Source organism: Balaenoptera ricei, chromosome 9 (assembly GCF_028023285.1).
Source record: "Balaenoptera ricei isolate mBalRic1 chromosome 9, mBalRic1.hap2, whole genome shotgun sequence".
In the NCBI taxonomy this organism is placed as follows: domain Eukaryota; kingdom Metazoa; phylum Chordata; class Mammalia; order Artiodactyla; family Balaenopteridae; genus Balaenoptera; species Balaenoptera ricei.
The window spans coordinates 5,239,948-5,256,122 of NC_082647.1; the positions used below are offsets into that span (position 1 = coordinate 5,239,948).

At 37.1% G+C, this 16,175-nt stretch overlaps 1 protein-coding gene across 21 annotated transcripts in view; it reads left to right on the forward strand.

Moving 5' to 3' along the window:
* The window catches only part of KMT2C (lysine methyltransferase 2C), a 279,179-nt gene that overhangs the window by 111,453 nt on the left and 151,551 nt on the right, over positions 1-16,175 (forward strand). For all 21 annotated transcript variants that reach the window (XR_009504924.1, XM_059932968.1, XM_059932969.1 and 18 more), the window contains 3 exons: positions 1,929-2,129; positions 5,372-5,520; positions 6,501-6,610. Coding sequence is in view for 20 of the 21 variants with exons in the window: in XM_059932968.1 (XP_059788951.1) it covers positions 1,929-2,129; positions 5,372-5,520; positions 6,501-6,610 (460 nt within the window). In the remaining variant the exon portion in view is untranslated. The remainder of the gene's footprint in view (positions 1-1,928; positions 2,130-5,371; positions 5,521-6,500; positions 6,611-16,175) is intronic.

Genomic DNA, 16,175 nt, shown 5'->3' on the forward strand with positions numbered 1-16,175 from the left:
CGTGACAGTGGGAGCAGAGTTCTTTGCAACTTTCTACTACATCCACAGCAGAAGCCAGGGATTTCCTTTGTGCCACCCTTTAAAGTTAACAATAAATTACTCTGAGATATTTGACAGTCTTTATTTCCTACGTCCCTTGTAACATTTCCTAATTCTTTAATAATTTGAGTATTTCTCTAAAAATATTTACATTGTGGGTCTGTTGTGTGGTGAAATTTCTCAGGTCTTATAGAAACCTGGGAATAATTTTATTATACCTTCACATTTGAGTTATGGTTTTGGATATGAAATTGAAGGTTAAGATATTTTTTGTCAGTACTTTAAAAGTATTTCTCCATTTCCTAATCAGTGTTGTTCATATAGTTGCTGTCCATCTGATTGTTGCTCCTCATAGTAATGTTTCTAGGGGAAGAAACAAACTAGAAACAGGGTATGCTGAAAGAAATGTAAGTTTAATAGCTTAGAGAAAATTATAAATAAGAAAATTTAAAAAATTAATAAGATACTGGCAAAGGATATTGGTGGATAGTATCCTTTAGGCAAGAAGAAAAACATTTTTTCCCCTATTTGACTTTATTTTTCTGAAAGTAGACCACATTTAATCGTGTGCGCGTGTGTGTGTGTGTGTGTGTGTGTATGTATGTGTCAGTATCAATGGACAACACAGTTTATCATGAAATTGAAATACATAATATTGGAAAAAAAAAGGTGACTTTTATAAACAAAAGGTAATTAGTTGAGAGCGGTCCAATATGAATTTAACTTGAGTTAAACATTACCTGAAAAGATTATTTCCATCACCTGTTAATGTAAGACATTATGAAAGTTCCTGAGGTAGATACTACAGAGGTGATGGTGGGAACTTTAATGCTTGAGAAGAAAGATTTGAGTACAGCAGCCATAAATGTGTTGTGAAGAGAAGATATATCCAAGAGGAGCAGTTCTTTTAATTCTGTTTTTTTCTAAGATCCCTTATTAAGCATATATTCCATAAGTATATATTGGTTTTTGTCCTTTAACCTTTTAAATGGTTTCTTTTTTTAAAAAAATTGTAGATTTTATTGTTTAGAACAACTTCAGGTTTACAGAAAAATTAAGCAGATGGTACACAGAGTTCCCCCTCCCCAACCTTTCCCTGCCTCAGTTTCCCCTAAGGTTAGCATCTTTCATTAGTGTGATACATTTGTTACAACTGATAAACCAGTATTGATACATTATTATTAATTAAAGTTCATAGTTTACATTCATTCTTTGTGTTACATATAGTTCTGTGAGTTTTGATAAATGTGTATTGTCATGTATCTGCCATTAACTGCAGTATATAGCATATGAAGTAGTTTCACTGCTCTAAAAATCCCGTTTTGCTATTCATCCCTTTCCCACTCCTCTTAAACCCTTTCTGTCCGTTCCCCCGTCCCTCATCACTAACTGCTTAACCCACTTAAATTTATTTTTTTATATCTCTCTGTGTGTATGGTATATATATTATGCATAAAGAATGTTCCATCAAGTAGTTAAGTAAAACTTGGTCACCACTTGTTTTACATAGCTGGGATATAATTGAGTGGCCATTAAACTGTACCTTCTTCCCCAACCTTAATTTTTTACTTTCTTTATTCCTTTTTAGTACTTCGAGATTTTAAAATCAGGTTTAAAAGAAAATTGTTTTTCTAAGCACAAACTATAATTTTTTGATTTGGTATATTTACTACTTTAAAAAAATCGTGCTGTAGAAAAGTAGAATTGCAAATGTATAATTATTATTGAACTTAATTGTTCTTACGGTATAGATATATTTAAATGCTTAGCTTGCACTAAAGACATAATATTTAATTTTAAAGCACAAGTATCTGCAGTTGTCTGGAACTTGAAATAGTTAAATAAAACTGCTTCTCCTCTCTGTCTTCCGTACTTTTCATTTCTACCAGTGAACAGCTCTGCGCTTTTTGTTACTGTGGTGAAAAAAGCTCCTTAGGACAAGGAGACTTAAAACAATTCAGAGTAACGCCTGGATTTATTTTGCCATGGAAAAACCAGTCTTCTAACAAGAAGGACGTTGATGACAACAGCAGTGGAACTTGTGAGAAAATACAAAACTCAACACCACGAAAACAAAGAGGACAGAGAAAGTAAGCAGTTTTGAATTTAAGTGGTTCTCACGCAGTAAGACTATATATAGTTTATTTTCATTGCGATGTTTATGAATATACAAATAGGATTGTTACTGAACAATTTTTTATGTTTCCAACATTCATACGATGCCTTATGACTCACCATTAACCCAGCAGATGCTCATTTTCTCAAAATTAATTTCTTATTTAAAAAAAAGTTTGCGCTAGTTGTGTATTAACAAAAAAGAAGAAAACTGTAAAGAACATAATATAAGGAAGCCTAGAGGGGATTCATGGAATTTATCTATATATGGAATGAAAATTTTAGAAAATCAATGAGATCTTTCTTTCCTTTTCCTAGATAAGTTTTAAATAGTTTGTAAGAGTATAACATAAAAGAATAGCAAAACCAAAGTGGTTTTACCTATGTGTCATTTATTTATTTGTTTTTATGGTTCAGAGAATGTTGAACTGTCCTGTAAACTCTTACAATACAGTGTTAACTTTCTTTCCTTCTAAATAATCATGTGCTGAGAGTTCCCTTTCTAAAGTCAAAGAAGATGCTCTTTTTTTTAAATGAAAGAATTTACATCTGTTGTACACCTGAAACTAATATAATATTGTAAATCAACTATAATTTAAAAAAAAGAATTTACTATTTGTATAACTATATATGTGTGTCTATATTCATGGACCTTATAGTTCCCCCAAACTCTTGTCTAATATGTTTGCTTTTGGAGTTAATATTTTTTTTATATGTTGTAGGTTCGTTTGAAGGCCATCTTAATATGTGGACTTGGCTCTGGTAGTTGAGGGAGTAGAAGTTTCTGTGGTTGATGAGAAAGTGTAAAAATTAATTTAGCTTGGAAGGCTAACCAGCTCTGCCCCTTGAGGGTGATGATGTAATCATCCAAGTGCTTATCTGGCTTTTATCCAAAGTTAAGTACTAAGGCATTGTGTTGTACTTATTTGATTGGCTTCTTCTTTTGGACTGCTGCCAATGCCTTGAAGACCTGAAGTAGGAAATGAAACAATAACAAGAAAAACCCTTTTAAAAGAATTTAAAGTGGAACAGCTTAAGGAAATTTAGAAGTATTGTATTTAGAGTTTTGGTGTTTTAAAGGCCATAGCTAGCTTTACCTTTCATGATCAATTGGGAGCTCACTTTCTAATAAGATCTATCAAAAGTCCAGAAAACTTTTGTCCATCAGTCATTAGTAAATTTACTGGACTGGACCAGGTTATATCTTATATCCTCATGTTCTGCCTTGAATAATGGCAATTAATAAACAACTGTTCTGGGAAATACAGTTAGGCTTCATTTATTTATTTATTTTATAAGCTAAGTTAATTTTTAGTGAAAACTTTATGAGCTAAAATAATTATGTAAAAATAGCCTTGGTTTAATGAAAGTCTTTATATGCACTTAAGTGTTTATTAACAAGTTATTAAGTGATGATAACAAGCCAGTTAATGGACCTTAGGAATAAAGCATGTTTTTGAAATTTGGAAATCATTTAGGGATAAACAGTTACTTTAGCTTGGTAATGATTTTAAACATTTGCAAAATATGTTGCTAATGAGTTATAAACCAGATAAACAGCTAGTTAATTTTTTAATTTGAAAAGGAGGATTTTAAAATAGTCTCTTTTTTTAGACTTAAAATTTGGGGGGTATGTAAATATTTCAGCTAACTTCTCTCGATGTTCTTTCCGAAGCTGGGCTCCTCTCGTCCTTAGGGTTGACGTCAGCATCTTACTGATATGTTGTGTACGTACAAACTGGTTGTAAAACCTTAAGGTGAAATTTGACTAACCTGCTGCTTGGGAACTGGTTAGTAATAGACTGGTTAGTCATTCCATTGGTTTTTATACCTGTCCCCCCATCAAATTACTGGTGTAAAGAAAATATGTTAAAACAATGCATTCGTCTTCATAGATGAACTGTTAGTCTTTTTTTTCCTCCTAATAAATTAGCAAGTTAGTAATGAAGATGTATTTGTAGGAATGGAGATTATATTTACAGGAAGGTTTGTTCTCATTTCACTGTGGGCAAATTTTATAAAAACAAGAATTTGAAGTTAGCATAGCATGGTAAACTTTAAAAAAAGAAAGTGAGCCTGTGCATTTCTACTGCTGAACATAAAAAATACTGGTTATTTTTTATATGGTTTGATATTTAAATGTACTTATTGAAATATGTTAATACTTTTTTTCTTTCAATGATTCCAGGTATAAAAAAGTTTAGTACCCTGGTCATTGTGCTGATTTTCTCTTAATAGGAATCATGATATATATCCAGCATACAGCAGTGCAGTGAGTTATGATCTATATTCAATAGTGATTTAATCCAGAATTATGATCAGGTTAAATACTATGATATCAGGAGAAGATTAAAGTCTTAGTGCCAGCCATCTGATTTCCCACGTTTAATATTAGTCACAATAGTAGTCTTTGTTTACTTCTTGATCTCAATTCATATATGAAGTTTTAGGGCTTTCAAAATTTGAAATCTCCCATATGTTATTCAGTGAACACTTATTCAGTGTTCATGTTTATACTGTACTTTTTGCTGTTACACTTTTTCCCTTATTCCCAGGTCACTAGTAGCTATTTTGTTTTTGCTTTTTACTTCTGGTTTGTGAGGTAAAGTCTTAGCAGAGGATACTTGCAGCATCATGCCACAGGCCAGCTGTCGAGATTGCCAAGGGGACCGTAAGAAAGCTCCAGTGCTCACATTTCACTCCCACTGCCTCCCTCTTCACACTTCTAGTGGGTTTTCTTTTCCCCTGGGAAGTAACCTTGCTGTCCGTAAAATTAACTGCCAGCTCCGTTGTGGTAGTCCTCACTGATCATATAGCAAATTAGAAATATCTGATTTGATCAAGTTGTTTTTTAAGCATTTAAGTAAGGTCAAAGGGAATATTCATTTTATGTGATAAAATATGGTTCCTGAATAGACTATTAGAGTGTCAGTTAAAAAATATATATATAAAATGGCAAAATAGGTCTGCAACTGTAATTTGTAACACTTCCTTATGGATTTGGAGACTTTTTTTTTTTTTTAGTTGCTTACATGATATAGCTATCCAGTTTTATATCTATACTATGAATAATAACATATTCTAAAAGTTGTTTTATGATAGTTTATGCCTAAGTAAAATTGATTTGGCAATGCATTTTATTTAAGTCGTTATAAAAGGAAACAATTTTCTACTTGTTATCACTTTCACATCTGTTTTGTTCTATTTTATTTTCCAGGGAACGGTCTCCTCAGCAGAATATAGTACCTTGTGTCAGTGTAAGCACGCAGACTGCTTCCGATGATCAGGCTGGTAAATTATGGGATGAACTCAGTCTGGTTGGCCTTCCAGATGCCATTGATGTCCAAGCCTTATTTGACCCTACAGGTATGAGCCAGTCTTCAATAATAACTACCTTTTGATTCTGTAAGCATTTTCACTTTAGCAAATTATCAACTTAATAGTAAATACCGTTCATCTAGAAATAATTATCACATTGTAAAAAACGTCATTGTTAAGTATACCTGCTTAGGTAAAATAAATTGTCTAATTATGTTTACCTAACTTGTTTAGCATCTGCACAGGGCCATCACTGGGCTGGATGCTTTTATAAATATTTGCATTTACACTTGCGTAGGCAGCAGTGCCATGGAGATCTGACAGTTGCGGAGAGAGAAATTTTAAAGGGATCTATGAAAACCTGGGGAACATGGCAGTCTTGGTCTACTTGAAGTAGGGGTGAAGGGTAATAGATCTAAGCCCTGTGAATGTCCTGTAGCGCAGTATAGTTAGTAATCCATACTCACGATTTGGTGCTCCTGGGGTTTTGAGTGAAGAACTGCGTGTAATTGTTCAAGTGCTCTGTGAGAGAGAGTTTAAAGACTGAGCTGTTACAGATGATTGACGTGGGCTCTTGGTATGGGGTGCAGTGGAATAGAGGTGTATATATAGCTTATTTGTCAGAAACAAAGCATTAAGTAGTTTTCCTTTATGTTTTATGTAAATACACCAAATAAAATATAGTAACGGTTAAATAAAATGACTAGAAACTAATTTCTCTGTTGAAGAAATAATCACTAATTCAGTGTGCATCAGAATCACTTGGAGGGCTTGTTGACACATTGATTTCTGGGCACCATGGCAAGAGGTTTAGATTCAGTAGGTCTTGGTTGTGGTCTGATATTTGCATTTATAACAAGTTCCTAGATGATACATTTCGAGGAGGGCTGCTTTAGTGGTATCACAAATATCGCATGCCATTGTGTATTCACACATTTGAATTGATTTGGGGGATTTTCATCTTTACTTATTAGCGTTAATACGTTTAATGTTTATTCAGTTGCTTCTTTTCACTTTAACCATTTTAGGCACTTGTTGGGCTCATCACCGTTGTGTGGAATGGTCACTGAGGGTGTGCCAGATGGAAGAACCGTTGTTAGTGAACGTGGACAGAGCTGTTGTCTCAGGGAGCACAGAAGTAAGTAGAAGAAACACATATTTAAACAACAGCTTTATAACATTTACTGTGTCAACATAAAGATTCACTTCCAAGATTTATTAAATGATTACTATAATGTAAAAACCCTTAAAATAGGAAACTATTAATTTATATCCAAGAGTAGTTTGTGCAGACCACTAGAATATAGTGTGTTAAGTTGTGCAATAAATGCAGATCTTTAAAATAAATATTTTACATTTAAATGAGAAATTAAAATTCTTAGAAATGGGTATTACTGACTATAATTACGCATCTTACTCTTTAAGACAAAACTCTTTGATGAAGATTTAAAATAAGAGAGACACGATTTGACATCTTTAGTTCTCCGTGTGAGCTAGCTCTGTTTGCTATTTTAAAAATTGATTAAAATATTTCTTTTCAGTAAAGTTGGCAGTTCGGTTTGTCTTTTTGGCACTATCCCAAAGTAATATCATATACACAGACTGCCATCTTTCAAAGCTTTCACTGCGATTTTCGTGTGATTTTGAATCAAGAAATAAATGCAACGTTTACCTTCCATCTATAAAGGCAACAAACCCTGTGAAGTGAAATTGCTTTGCTGCCTACAAATTCCCTTTGGTTTTTGACAGGTATATTTGGGAGAAGTGAAACAGGCCTTCCAAAGGAATATCAGAAGTGGAATTTTTTACCGTAGAAATTATACGGGCTTTAATAGATATAATATAGGTAAACATTTCAAAAGTATTGTTGAGACAAGGACTTAGATTTAATTATTCAATTATTATAACATTTGCTTTACTCAGATGATCAAAATTACCTACTTTATATGGATGAGTAACCCTCACCTCAGGATTAGTCAAGTTAAGAGTGTTTGTTTTGGAAATGTGACATTACATTTAAAGGCTTACATTACCAAATTTTGAACAGTATAATGCACGATAAATAATTTCCGGTCTGAACATACTTAGATGGCCAGATCGTGACTGTGATAGATCAGTGAGAACTGTTTCTTCCATGAACTACTTTAGAAGTAGTTTTGGAATATTTTGCGACAGTGAAAAGCATTATAGGAAAGGCAATGAACAAAGGCTAAAATGAACTGTAAGAACCCATTTTTGATAAGGCTGTGGGGAAATAGGCACTCTTATGCCTCATTGGTGGGAATGCAAATTGGTACATGTCTTCTGGAGAGAAATTTGGCAAAATGCTTAACAGACTATACATGCCCTTATCTTTTGACCTTTCTGAGATTCTATCCTGAAAATATGCCTCCAATAATACAAAAACATTAACAGCATTGTTCAATTTGCAAAATATTGGAAACAACCTCTGACCACACATAATAGAATGGTTGAATAGACCGTGGTATGGTTCATACAGTGGAATACTGTGCAACTGTAAAAATACTATGAGGAATATTTTTATGAACTAATACAAAATAGCTTCCAATATATACTTTTAAGTGGAATAAAAATGTGCAAAAGACCACTTATGGTGTGCAGCACTTTATGTAGGAAGGAATGAGATGTAAGAAAGTATACACGCATATGCACATTTGTGGAAAAGAAACACAGGAAGAATAAACCAAAAAGTAGAGGGATTGGTTACCTGTCTCTGAAAGGTGGGTGGGAAACAGGTGGAATGAAGACAGGAGTGGGATCCATGTAGCAGGGATGTGATGCGACACTTCTCAGATATATCTTTTTGTATAGCTCTGACTCTTAGAACCATAAGAATGTTTCACCTATCCCTGAATAAGCAGCTACAGCCATCTGGGCTGTGGGGGAACCTAAAACGGGATAGCAAAATTCACAATGACAGGGGTAGGGGAGAAACTAAGCAACTGAAAAATAGTGTCTTGACTGGATACCTGTAAAGCTAAAGACAAAAAAAACCCTGCATGTACATGCACACGCCTGCTGCAGTCGAGTGAGCAAGGTTCTAAAATGATCTTTGTGGTGTTAGAATGGAGGTATCAATATAAACTTAAGGTTTTTAGTATTTATATGGACAGATACAGAAATATAGGTATGTGTGTATGCATGTGTTAGTATGCTGCATTTATCTCCTAGCTCTGTCCCCTGTGAAGGCCTAGAAGTAGTGACTTCTAGTAGCAGTGAGCACATCTAGTGCCCAGATCTTGGTTTCTAACCAGTGTTCTCCAATAAAAAGGACCAGAGCTCCTTGAAAAGTGGCTCATGGTGCAGGGAAGATACAAGATGAGGTGCCAGAAAGCAAGGAAGTGCTCAGAGAGATGGGGACTTGTTGAAAGCACAGGAGTCGACCTGAAGGAGCTCCTAAGAGCTGGACCAATTTGAGCAATAACAGAAAATAATGATAGTCTTGGGTTTTCATCCATAGAATGAGCCACACTGATAAATAAATTGATAAAATAGATAAGTAGCGTAGGTCAAGTCACATCACTTCTCTGCCTGACACTCTTCAGTGACTTCCCGTTTCACTAAGAGGAAAAAAGCCAGTCCTTCCTGCCTGGCAAGGCCTCCACGATCTTCACCACTCCCATGAGTGCTCTAAGACGTCTCTCCCTGTAACCCTTCCCCTCCCTCGCTTCCTTCAGCCTCAATGATCTCCTTGGTCTTCCTCAGAACCGTCCACCTCTAGGCCTTTGCAGTCCCTGTTCCCTACATGCATGGCTTCCTCCCTCATTTCCTTTAGGTATTTATTGAAGTTACCTAATCTGTGAGGGCTTTGCTGGGCTCCCTATTGAAAATTTCAGGAGTCTCCTCTTCCCATCGTACCCCCCGCTGGATTGTTCTCTCCTTCGTACTTACCAGCATCTAACACAGTGTATATTTACTTAATAATCTTGTCTGTCTCTCCTCACTAGATAATAGTGCCCTTCTGAAAAGGATCTTTTTCTGTTTTGGTCATTCCTCAATAAATACTTGTAGCCTAAGTGAATAGCCCTAAAGATCATTCATGGAATCATTCATAGTTACAAGAAAGAAGTCACAAGTAAGTGCCAAAGTGTTAAAGGAGGTCACCAGTGTGGTTAATTTTATATAAGTTTATAAATTCATAATTGTCAAAAGAACCCCTCTAAAATAGAGTAAATCTTTACAGTCCTACATAAGAGGTGGGGGTGGGGTGGTGTGAAAATGAAAAATCTTTGATATCTTAAAAGGTTCCCTAGGGGCAAAGTGTGTAAAAGTGCTGTTGAACTTAGAACAGGCTTTTATTTTACCAAAAAACAGATGTTAAAAATTTGTCGACCGTTATTAGGATGACATGTGGCTGAATGTATTATATCTACCTCTGTTTTCAAAGAAAATAAACATTTCATCTGCCTCTTCAAGATAAAGGTGGTGTTTCAACAAGAAGAATGTAATAACTTTTCACAGAAACGTGCTGAGGGTTGAGCATTTTGAAAACAGATGCTTGGAACTATTTCTATTGGTAGTTTATTGCCAGAAACAGTGAAAGTTTGTAATCAAACAAACAACAAAAATATTCTCACATTGGTTGCCAAAAAATCCTGGACACAGAATTTCCTGATTAAAATATTCTAAAGAGTTTATGGATGTTTTAAACCCCTTTGTTAAAAATTAATATTTTTTTACTTTGGAAGGTGAAAATCTACTGGCTAATTTTTGATAATTTTGGTTGGGATTGAAAAATGGTTGTAGAAATATGTACTTTTGTTTAGATCTCCCTATTTTTGTGAGAATCATTTTTTTAAAAGCCTTTGACAGATACTGAAATAAACTGAAGTTAGCATTGGACCTTTCAATCTTTCAGTGATGGAAAAGAACAAGACACAAAGCTCAGATGGGGGGTTGCAGTACTCTAAACTTTTGGATTGTCTACATCTTTAAATAAGAAATATTTGAGCACGTGTCCTTAATATACATCGTCATTGGAATGTGTATCTCTTCTTTATGTCACTTAGCAACATTTGTAAATTTATGTTGTTTCTGTGAGTATTTCATTACCCTTGGTCCCCCCACTAGGGCTGTAGGCATCACGAGGGCATGAATACTGTATGTGTTGGTTTGTCATTTTATCTCTAGTGCCTGACAAAGTACCTGGAACACAAGGGAGTCATTTATGGGATAAATGTATGCGTGAGTGGAGTTTGCCAGTGAAGGGTAATGCTGAGTGCTATGGTCCAAGGGAGGGGAGTGTGCTACTGGCACCTAGTGGTGCTGCGAGCCGCCTGCACCGCACAGAGCAGGATCCAGCTCCAGGGGTGCCGAGGTTGACAAATCCCCCTGTAATCAGGAAATATTATTTCTATTTTAAAACTAATACATTTAATATATTTCCTCCATTATTAAATGGCATGCATTATCAAGCAGTTCAGTTTTTCTGGAATTTCCCACAGATTGTTTTTCAGTTTTTCCACAGGGAACTTTATTTATCTTTTGCTAGATGGAAGAATATGCTAAACTACGACCTGTATTTCAGGAAAGGTAATGGTGTTTCTCTTTTAATCTCCTCTTTGGAGCCCTGGGGGTGCTACCAACATCTTGGAAATCTGGATAATTTGAATATTACCAAGGGAATACTTTAATCTTGAATTCTACAGATGTTTCATCATTTATTTACCTAACGCCCCTCTTTCCGGCACTTTGCTCATTGCCCCCCAAAGAAATATCCCATAAACCTCCAACACATATTTCCGTTATTTAACTAGTTCTGAATCAAATGCTATAAGCCTTACTTATAGAAGCTCTATAAGTAAAACATTACTTATAACATCTCTCCACTTAGATAATTTCTCATGCTTTCTTCACACTCATCATCTGCCACAACCCCATATTTTTTCTTTTCTTTCTTTTTTTTTTAAAATTTTTTGGCTGCGTTGGGTCTCTGTGCTGCGCGCGGGTTTTTCTCTACTTGTGGCGAGGGGGGGGCTACTCTTCATTGCAGTGGCTTCTCTTGTTGTGGAGCACAGGCTGTACGCACGTGGGCTCAGTAGTTGTGGCTCGCGGGCTCTAGAGTGCAGGCTCAGTAGCTGTGACGCACGGGCTTAGTTGCTCCGCGGCATGTGGGATCTTCCCGGACCAGGGCTCGAACCCATGTCCCCTGCATTGGCAGGCGGATTCTTAACCACTGCACCACCAGGGAAGCCCTCACAATCTCATATTGCAATTCCATTGTATTCTACTGATTTTGTGCCAGTTGTCTTTGTGTAAAAACCAACTAGGTTCTGCAAGAAGAGTTGTAAGTTTCTAATATTTTGGGTTCTTGTTGTAGACTGAAAAAGAGGACAAAAATAGCTTTTCTGTATAAAGTGGAAGTACACATTAAGAATGTAGACAAGCAGTGTAATGTAAATGTAATTTTTGTTTAAAAAAATTAATAACAATGTACAGTAAAAGTCTCTGTCCACACCCCTCCCCTATAAACTGAAAGTAGGTTTATATAAGATCATTTTAAATATGGTCTGTATCTTTATGTAAGATGATCTCCAGGTACCTACTTTATGAATAATGTTGTCTAATACTGTTATTTTTTATATAATCCTAGTGCTTTGCAATGTAAACTAAAAAATTATCAAAGTTATGTGTTCTTCATTTTGCCCTGTAGTTTTTTAAGAGGAAGAAAACGTTCACATATCTGAATTCTCTATTTGCGCTCAGGGGTCCACAAGATACCTCCACCTTGGAGACTGACGAGGACTCATGGGGCTCAGCACAGAGTTGTAATTATGGCTAAGACTTATTGCCTTTATGTGCCAAAGATGCATAATGAAAAGATCTTAATGGAGAAAGACCTTGATAAGGTCTGGAAGACCCCATGTGCAGGCTTCCTTGGGCGCTTCCCCCCGTGAGGGGCATGCAGAGCTCCCTCTTCCTCCAGCAGTACAGATAGGGCAGCATGTGCATGGTGCTTCTGCCCGGAGAAGCTCAAGGTCTTTACTGGGGCTAGTCATGTAGGCACTCTCTGCCCAGCACATACCACAAGGAAAGCCATATTGTTTGCACAGATGATCTAGGCACAGTAAACTGCCCTTACCACGTAGGCAACAATGGGAGCCCTCCAAAAGCCAACTTCCTAGATGCCACCTATGTAAGCAGGCCTTTCTAAGGACAGTAGTATCAGGAATGCTATTTTAACCCTTCTTTTGCACAGAAATAAGATTGGATTGTGTCTCAATTTCAACATATTTCTGTGTGTGTAAGTATAGTATTTGCTTGTTAGTTTACAACAATGAATTATTCCACATCATAGGGAGGCTGTGATAGGTGCTCTAGTGGTTATATAAAATAACTTTTAACTTTGATCAGAGGAGATATTGATAAGGACACTTTTTAAAAAAATTTATTTATTTATTTACTTACCTATGGCTGTGTTGGGTCTCCGTTTCTGTGCGAGGGCTTTCTCCAGTTGCCGCAAGCGGGGGCCACTCTTCATCGCGGTGCGTGGGCCTCTCACTATCGCGGCCTCTCTTGTTGCGGAGCACAGGCTCCAGACGCGCAGGCTCAGTAATTGTGGCTCACGGGCCTGGTTGTTCCATGGCATGTGGGATCCTCCCAGACCAGGGCTCGAACCCGTGTCCCCTGCATTGGCAGGCAGATTCTCAACCACTACACCACCAGGGAAGCCCCACTTTTTTTTTTTTTAACATCTTTATTGGAGTATAATTGCTTTACAATGGTGTGTTAGTTTCTGCTTTATAACAAAGTGAATCAGTTATACATATACATATATCCCCATATCTCCTCCCTCTTGTGTCTCCCTCCCACCCTCCCTATCCCACCCCTCTCGGTGGTCACAAAGCACCGAGCTGATCTCCCTGTGCTGTGCGGCTGCTTCCCACTAGCTAGCTATTTTACGTTTGGTAGTGTATATATGTCCATGCCACTCTCTCACTTCGTCCCAGCTTACCCTTCCGATAAGGACACTTCTGACTGTAACAGAAAAATCCTGTATTTGACTCTGAAATCTACTTTGTCTGATATTAATATATCCATTCTAACTTTCTTTTGACTAGTGTAAATATGGTATATCATTCCATCCTTTTATTTTACCCTATTATATTTTTATACTTAATGTGTGTTTCTTACAGGCAGCAGGTTTTTAAAAAATCTAACCTGGCAGTCTCTGCTTTTTTATTTGTAGTACTTAGGCTACATACACTTAATGTGATTAAGCCCCTCTGCCCCCATTTGTGTCTATCTGTTCTTTGTTTCCTTTTTCCTGCATTCTTTTGGATTGAAGTTTTTTATATTTCCATTTTATCTCCTTTGCTGGATTATTACCAATACAGGCATACCTTACTTTATTGCGCCTTGCTTTATTGCACTTTGCAGATATTCTGGTTTTTTACAAATTGAAGGTTTGTGGCAACTCTGCATCAAGTAAGTCTATCACTGCCATTTTTTTCCCAACAGCATTTGCTCACTTCGTGACCCTGTGTCGCATTTTGGTAATTCTCACAGTCTTTCAGAGTTGTTCAGTATTATTATATCTGTTATGGTGATCTGTGATTGGTAACCTTTGATGATGCTATTGTAATTGTTTTGGGGTGCTACAGACTATGCCCACGTAAGATAGTGAACTGATTGCATAAATGTTCTGTGTGTTCTGACTGCCCCATCCACTGGCTGTTCCCCTGTCTTTCTTCCTCTCCTCAGGCCTCCCTATTCCCTGAGACACAACAGTATTGAAATTAGGCCAATTAATAACCCTACAGTGGTCTTTAAGTGTTCAAGTGAAAGGAAGACTCTCAATGTCTCTTACTTTAAATCAAGAGCTAGAAATGATGAAGCTGAGTGAGGAAGGCGTGTGGAAGGCTGAGATAGGCTGAAAACTAGGCCTCTTGTGTCAAACAGTTAGCCAAGCTGTGAATGCAAAGGAAAGTTCTTAAAAGAAATTAAAAGTGCTCCTCCAGTGAAGACACAAATGACAAGAAAGCAACACAGCCTTTTTGCAGTTATGGAGAAAGTTTTAGTTTTCTGTATAGAAGGTCAGACCAGCCACAACATTCCCTGAAGCCAAAGCCTAATCCAGAGCAAGGCCCTAATTCTCTTGAAATCTATAAAGGCTAAGAGAGATGGTAAAGCTGCAGAAAAACACCTTGGAGCTAGCAGAGGTTGGTTCATGAGGTTTGAGGAAAGAAGCCATCTCCGTAACATAAAAGTACAAGTGCTGATGTAGAAGCTGTATAGGTCATCCAGAAGATCTAGGTAAGATAATTATAATGAAGGTGGCTACAGCAAACAGCAGATTTTCAATGTAGACAAAACAGCCTTCTATTGGAAGAAGATACCATCAAGGACTTTCATAGCTAGAGAGGAGAAGTCAGTATCTGACTTCAAACCTTCAAAGGACAGGCTGACTCTCTTGTTAGGGGCTAATGCAGCTGGTGACTTTAAGCTGAAGCCAATGCTCATTTACCATTCCAAAAAATCCTCGGGCCCTTAAGAATTGTGCTAAGTCTTCTCTGCCCGTGCTCTATAAATGGAACAGCAAAGCCTGGATGACAGCACACCTGTTTGCAACATGGTTTACTGAATATTTTAAGCCCACTGTTTACACCTACTGCTCAGAAAAGAAGATTCCCTTCAAAATACTGCTGCTCATTGGCAGTGCACCTGGTCACCCAAGAGCTCTGATGGAGACGTACAGTGAGATTAATGTTGTTTTCATGCCTGTGAACACATCCATTCTGCAGCTCATGGATCAAAGAGTAATTCTGACTTTCAAGTCTTATTATTTAAGAAAATACATTTCGTAAGGCTGTAGCTGCCAGAGATAGTGATTCCTCTGATGGATCTGGGCAAAGTCACTTGAAGACCTTCTGGAAAGAACTCACCATTCTAGATGCCATTAAGACTATTTATGGTTCATGGGAAGAGGTCAACATCTCAGCATTAACAGGAGTTTGGAAGAAGTTGATTCCAGCCCTCATGGGTGACTTTGAGGGGTTTAGGACTTCAGTGGGGGAAGTAACTGCAGATGTGGTGGAAACAGCAAGAGAACTAGAATCAGAAGTAGAGCCTGAAGGTGTTGACTAAAATGCTGCAATCTCATGATAAAACTTGAGCAGATAAGGAGTTGCTTCTTATTGATGGGTGAAGAAAGTGGCTTCTTGAGAGTGAATCTATTCCTGGTGAAGATGCTGTGAAGATTATTGAAATGACAACAAAGGATTTAGAATATTACATGAGTATTACTTTCGTTGATAAAGCAGCAGCAGGATTTGAGAGGATTGACTCCAATTGGGAAAGAAGTTCTACTGTGGGTAAAATGCTATCAAACAGCGTTGCGTGCTTGAGAAATTGTTTGTGGGAGGAAGAGTCAGTTGACTTTCCAGACTTCACTGCCGTCTTATGTTAAAAGCTTGCCACACCACCCCGCCTTTGGCAACCGCCACCCCATCACACAGCAGCCACCAGCAAAAAGATTGTGACTTGCTTTAGGCACAGATGGTGGTTAGCAGTTTTTAGCAATAAAGCATTTTAATTAATTTATTTTATTTATGTCTGCATTGGGTCTTTGTTGCTGCACGCGGGCTTTCTCTAGTTGTGGTGAGTGGGGCTACTCTTCCTTGCGGTGTGCGGGCTTCTCATTGCTGTGGCTTCTCTTGTTGCAGAGCACAGGCTCTAGGCGC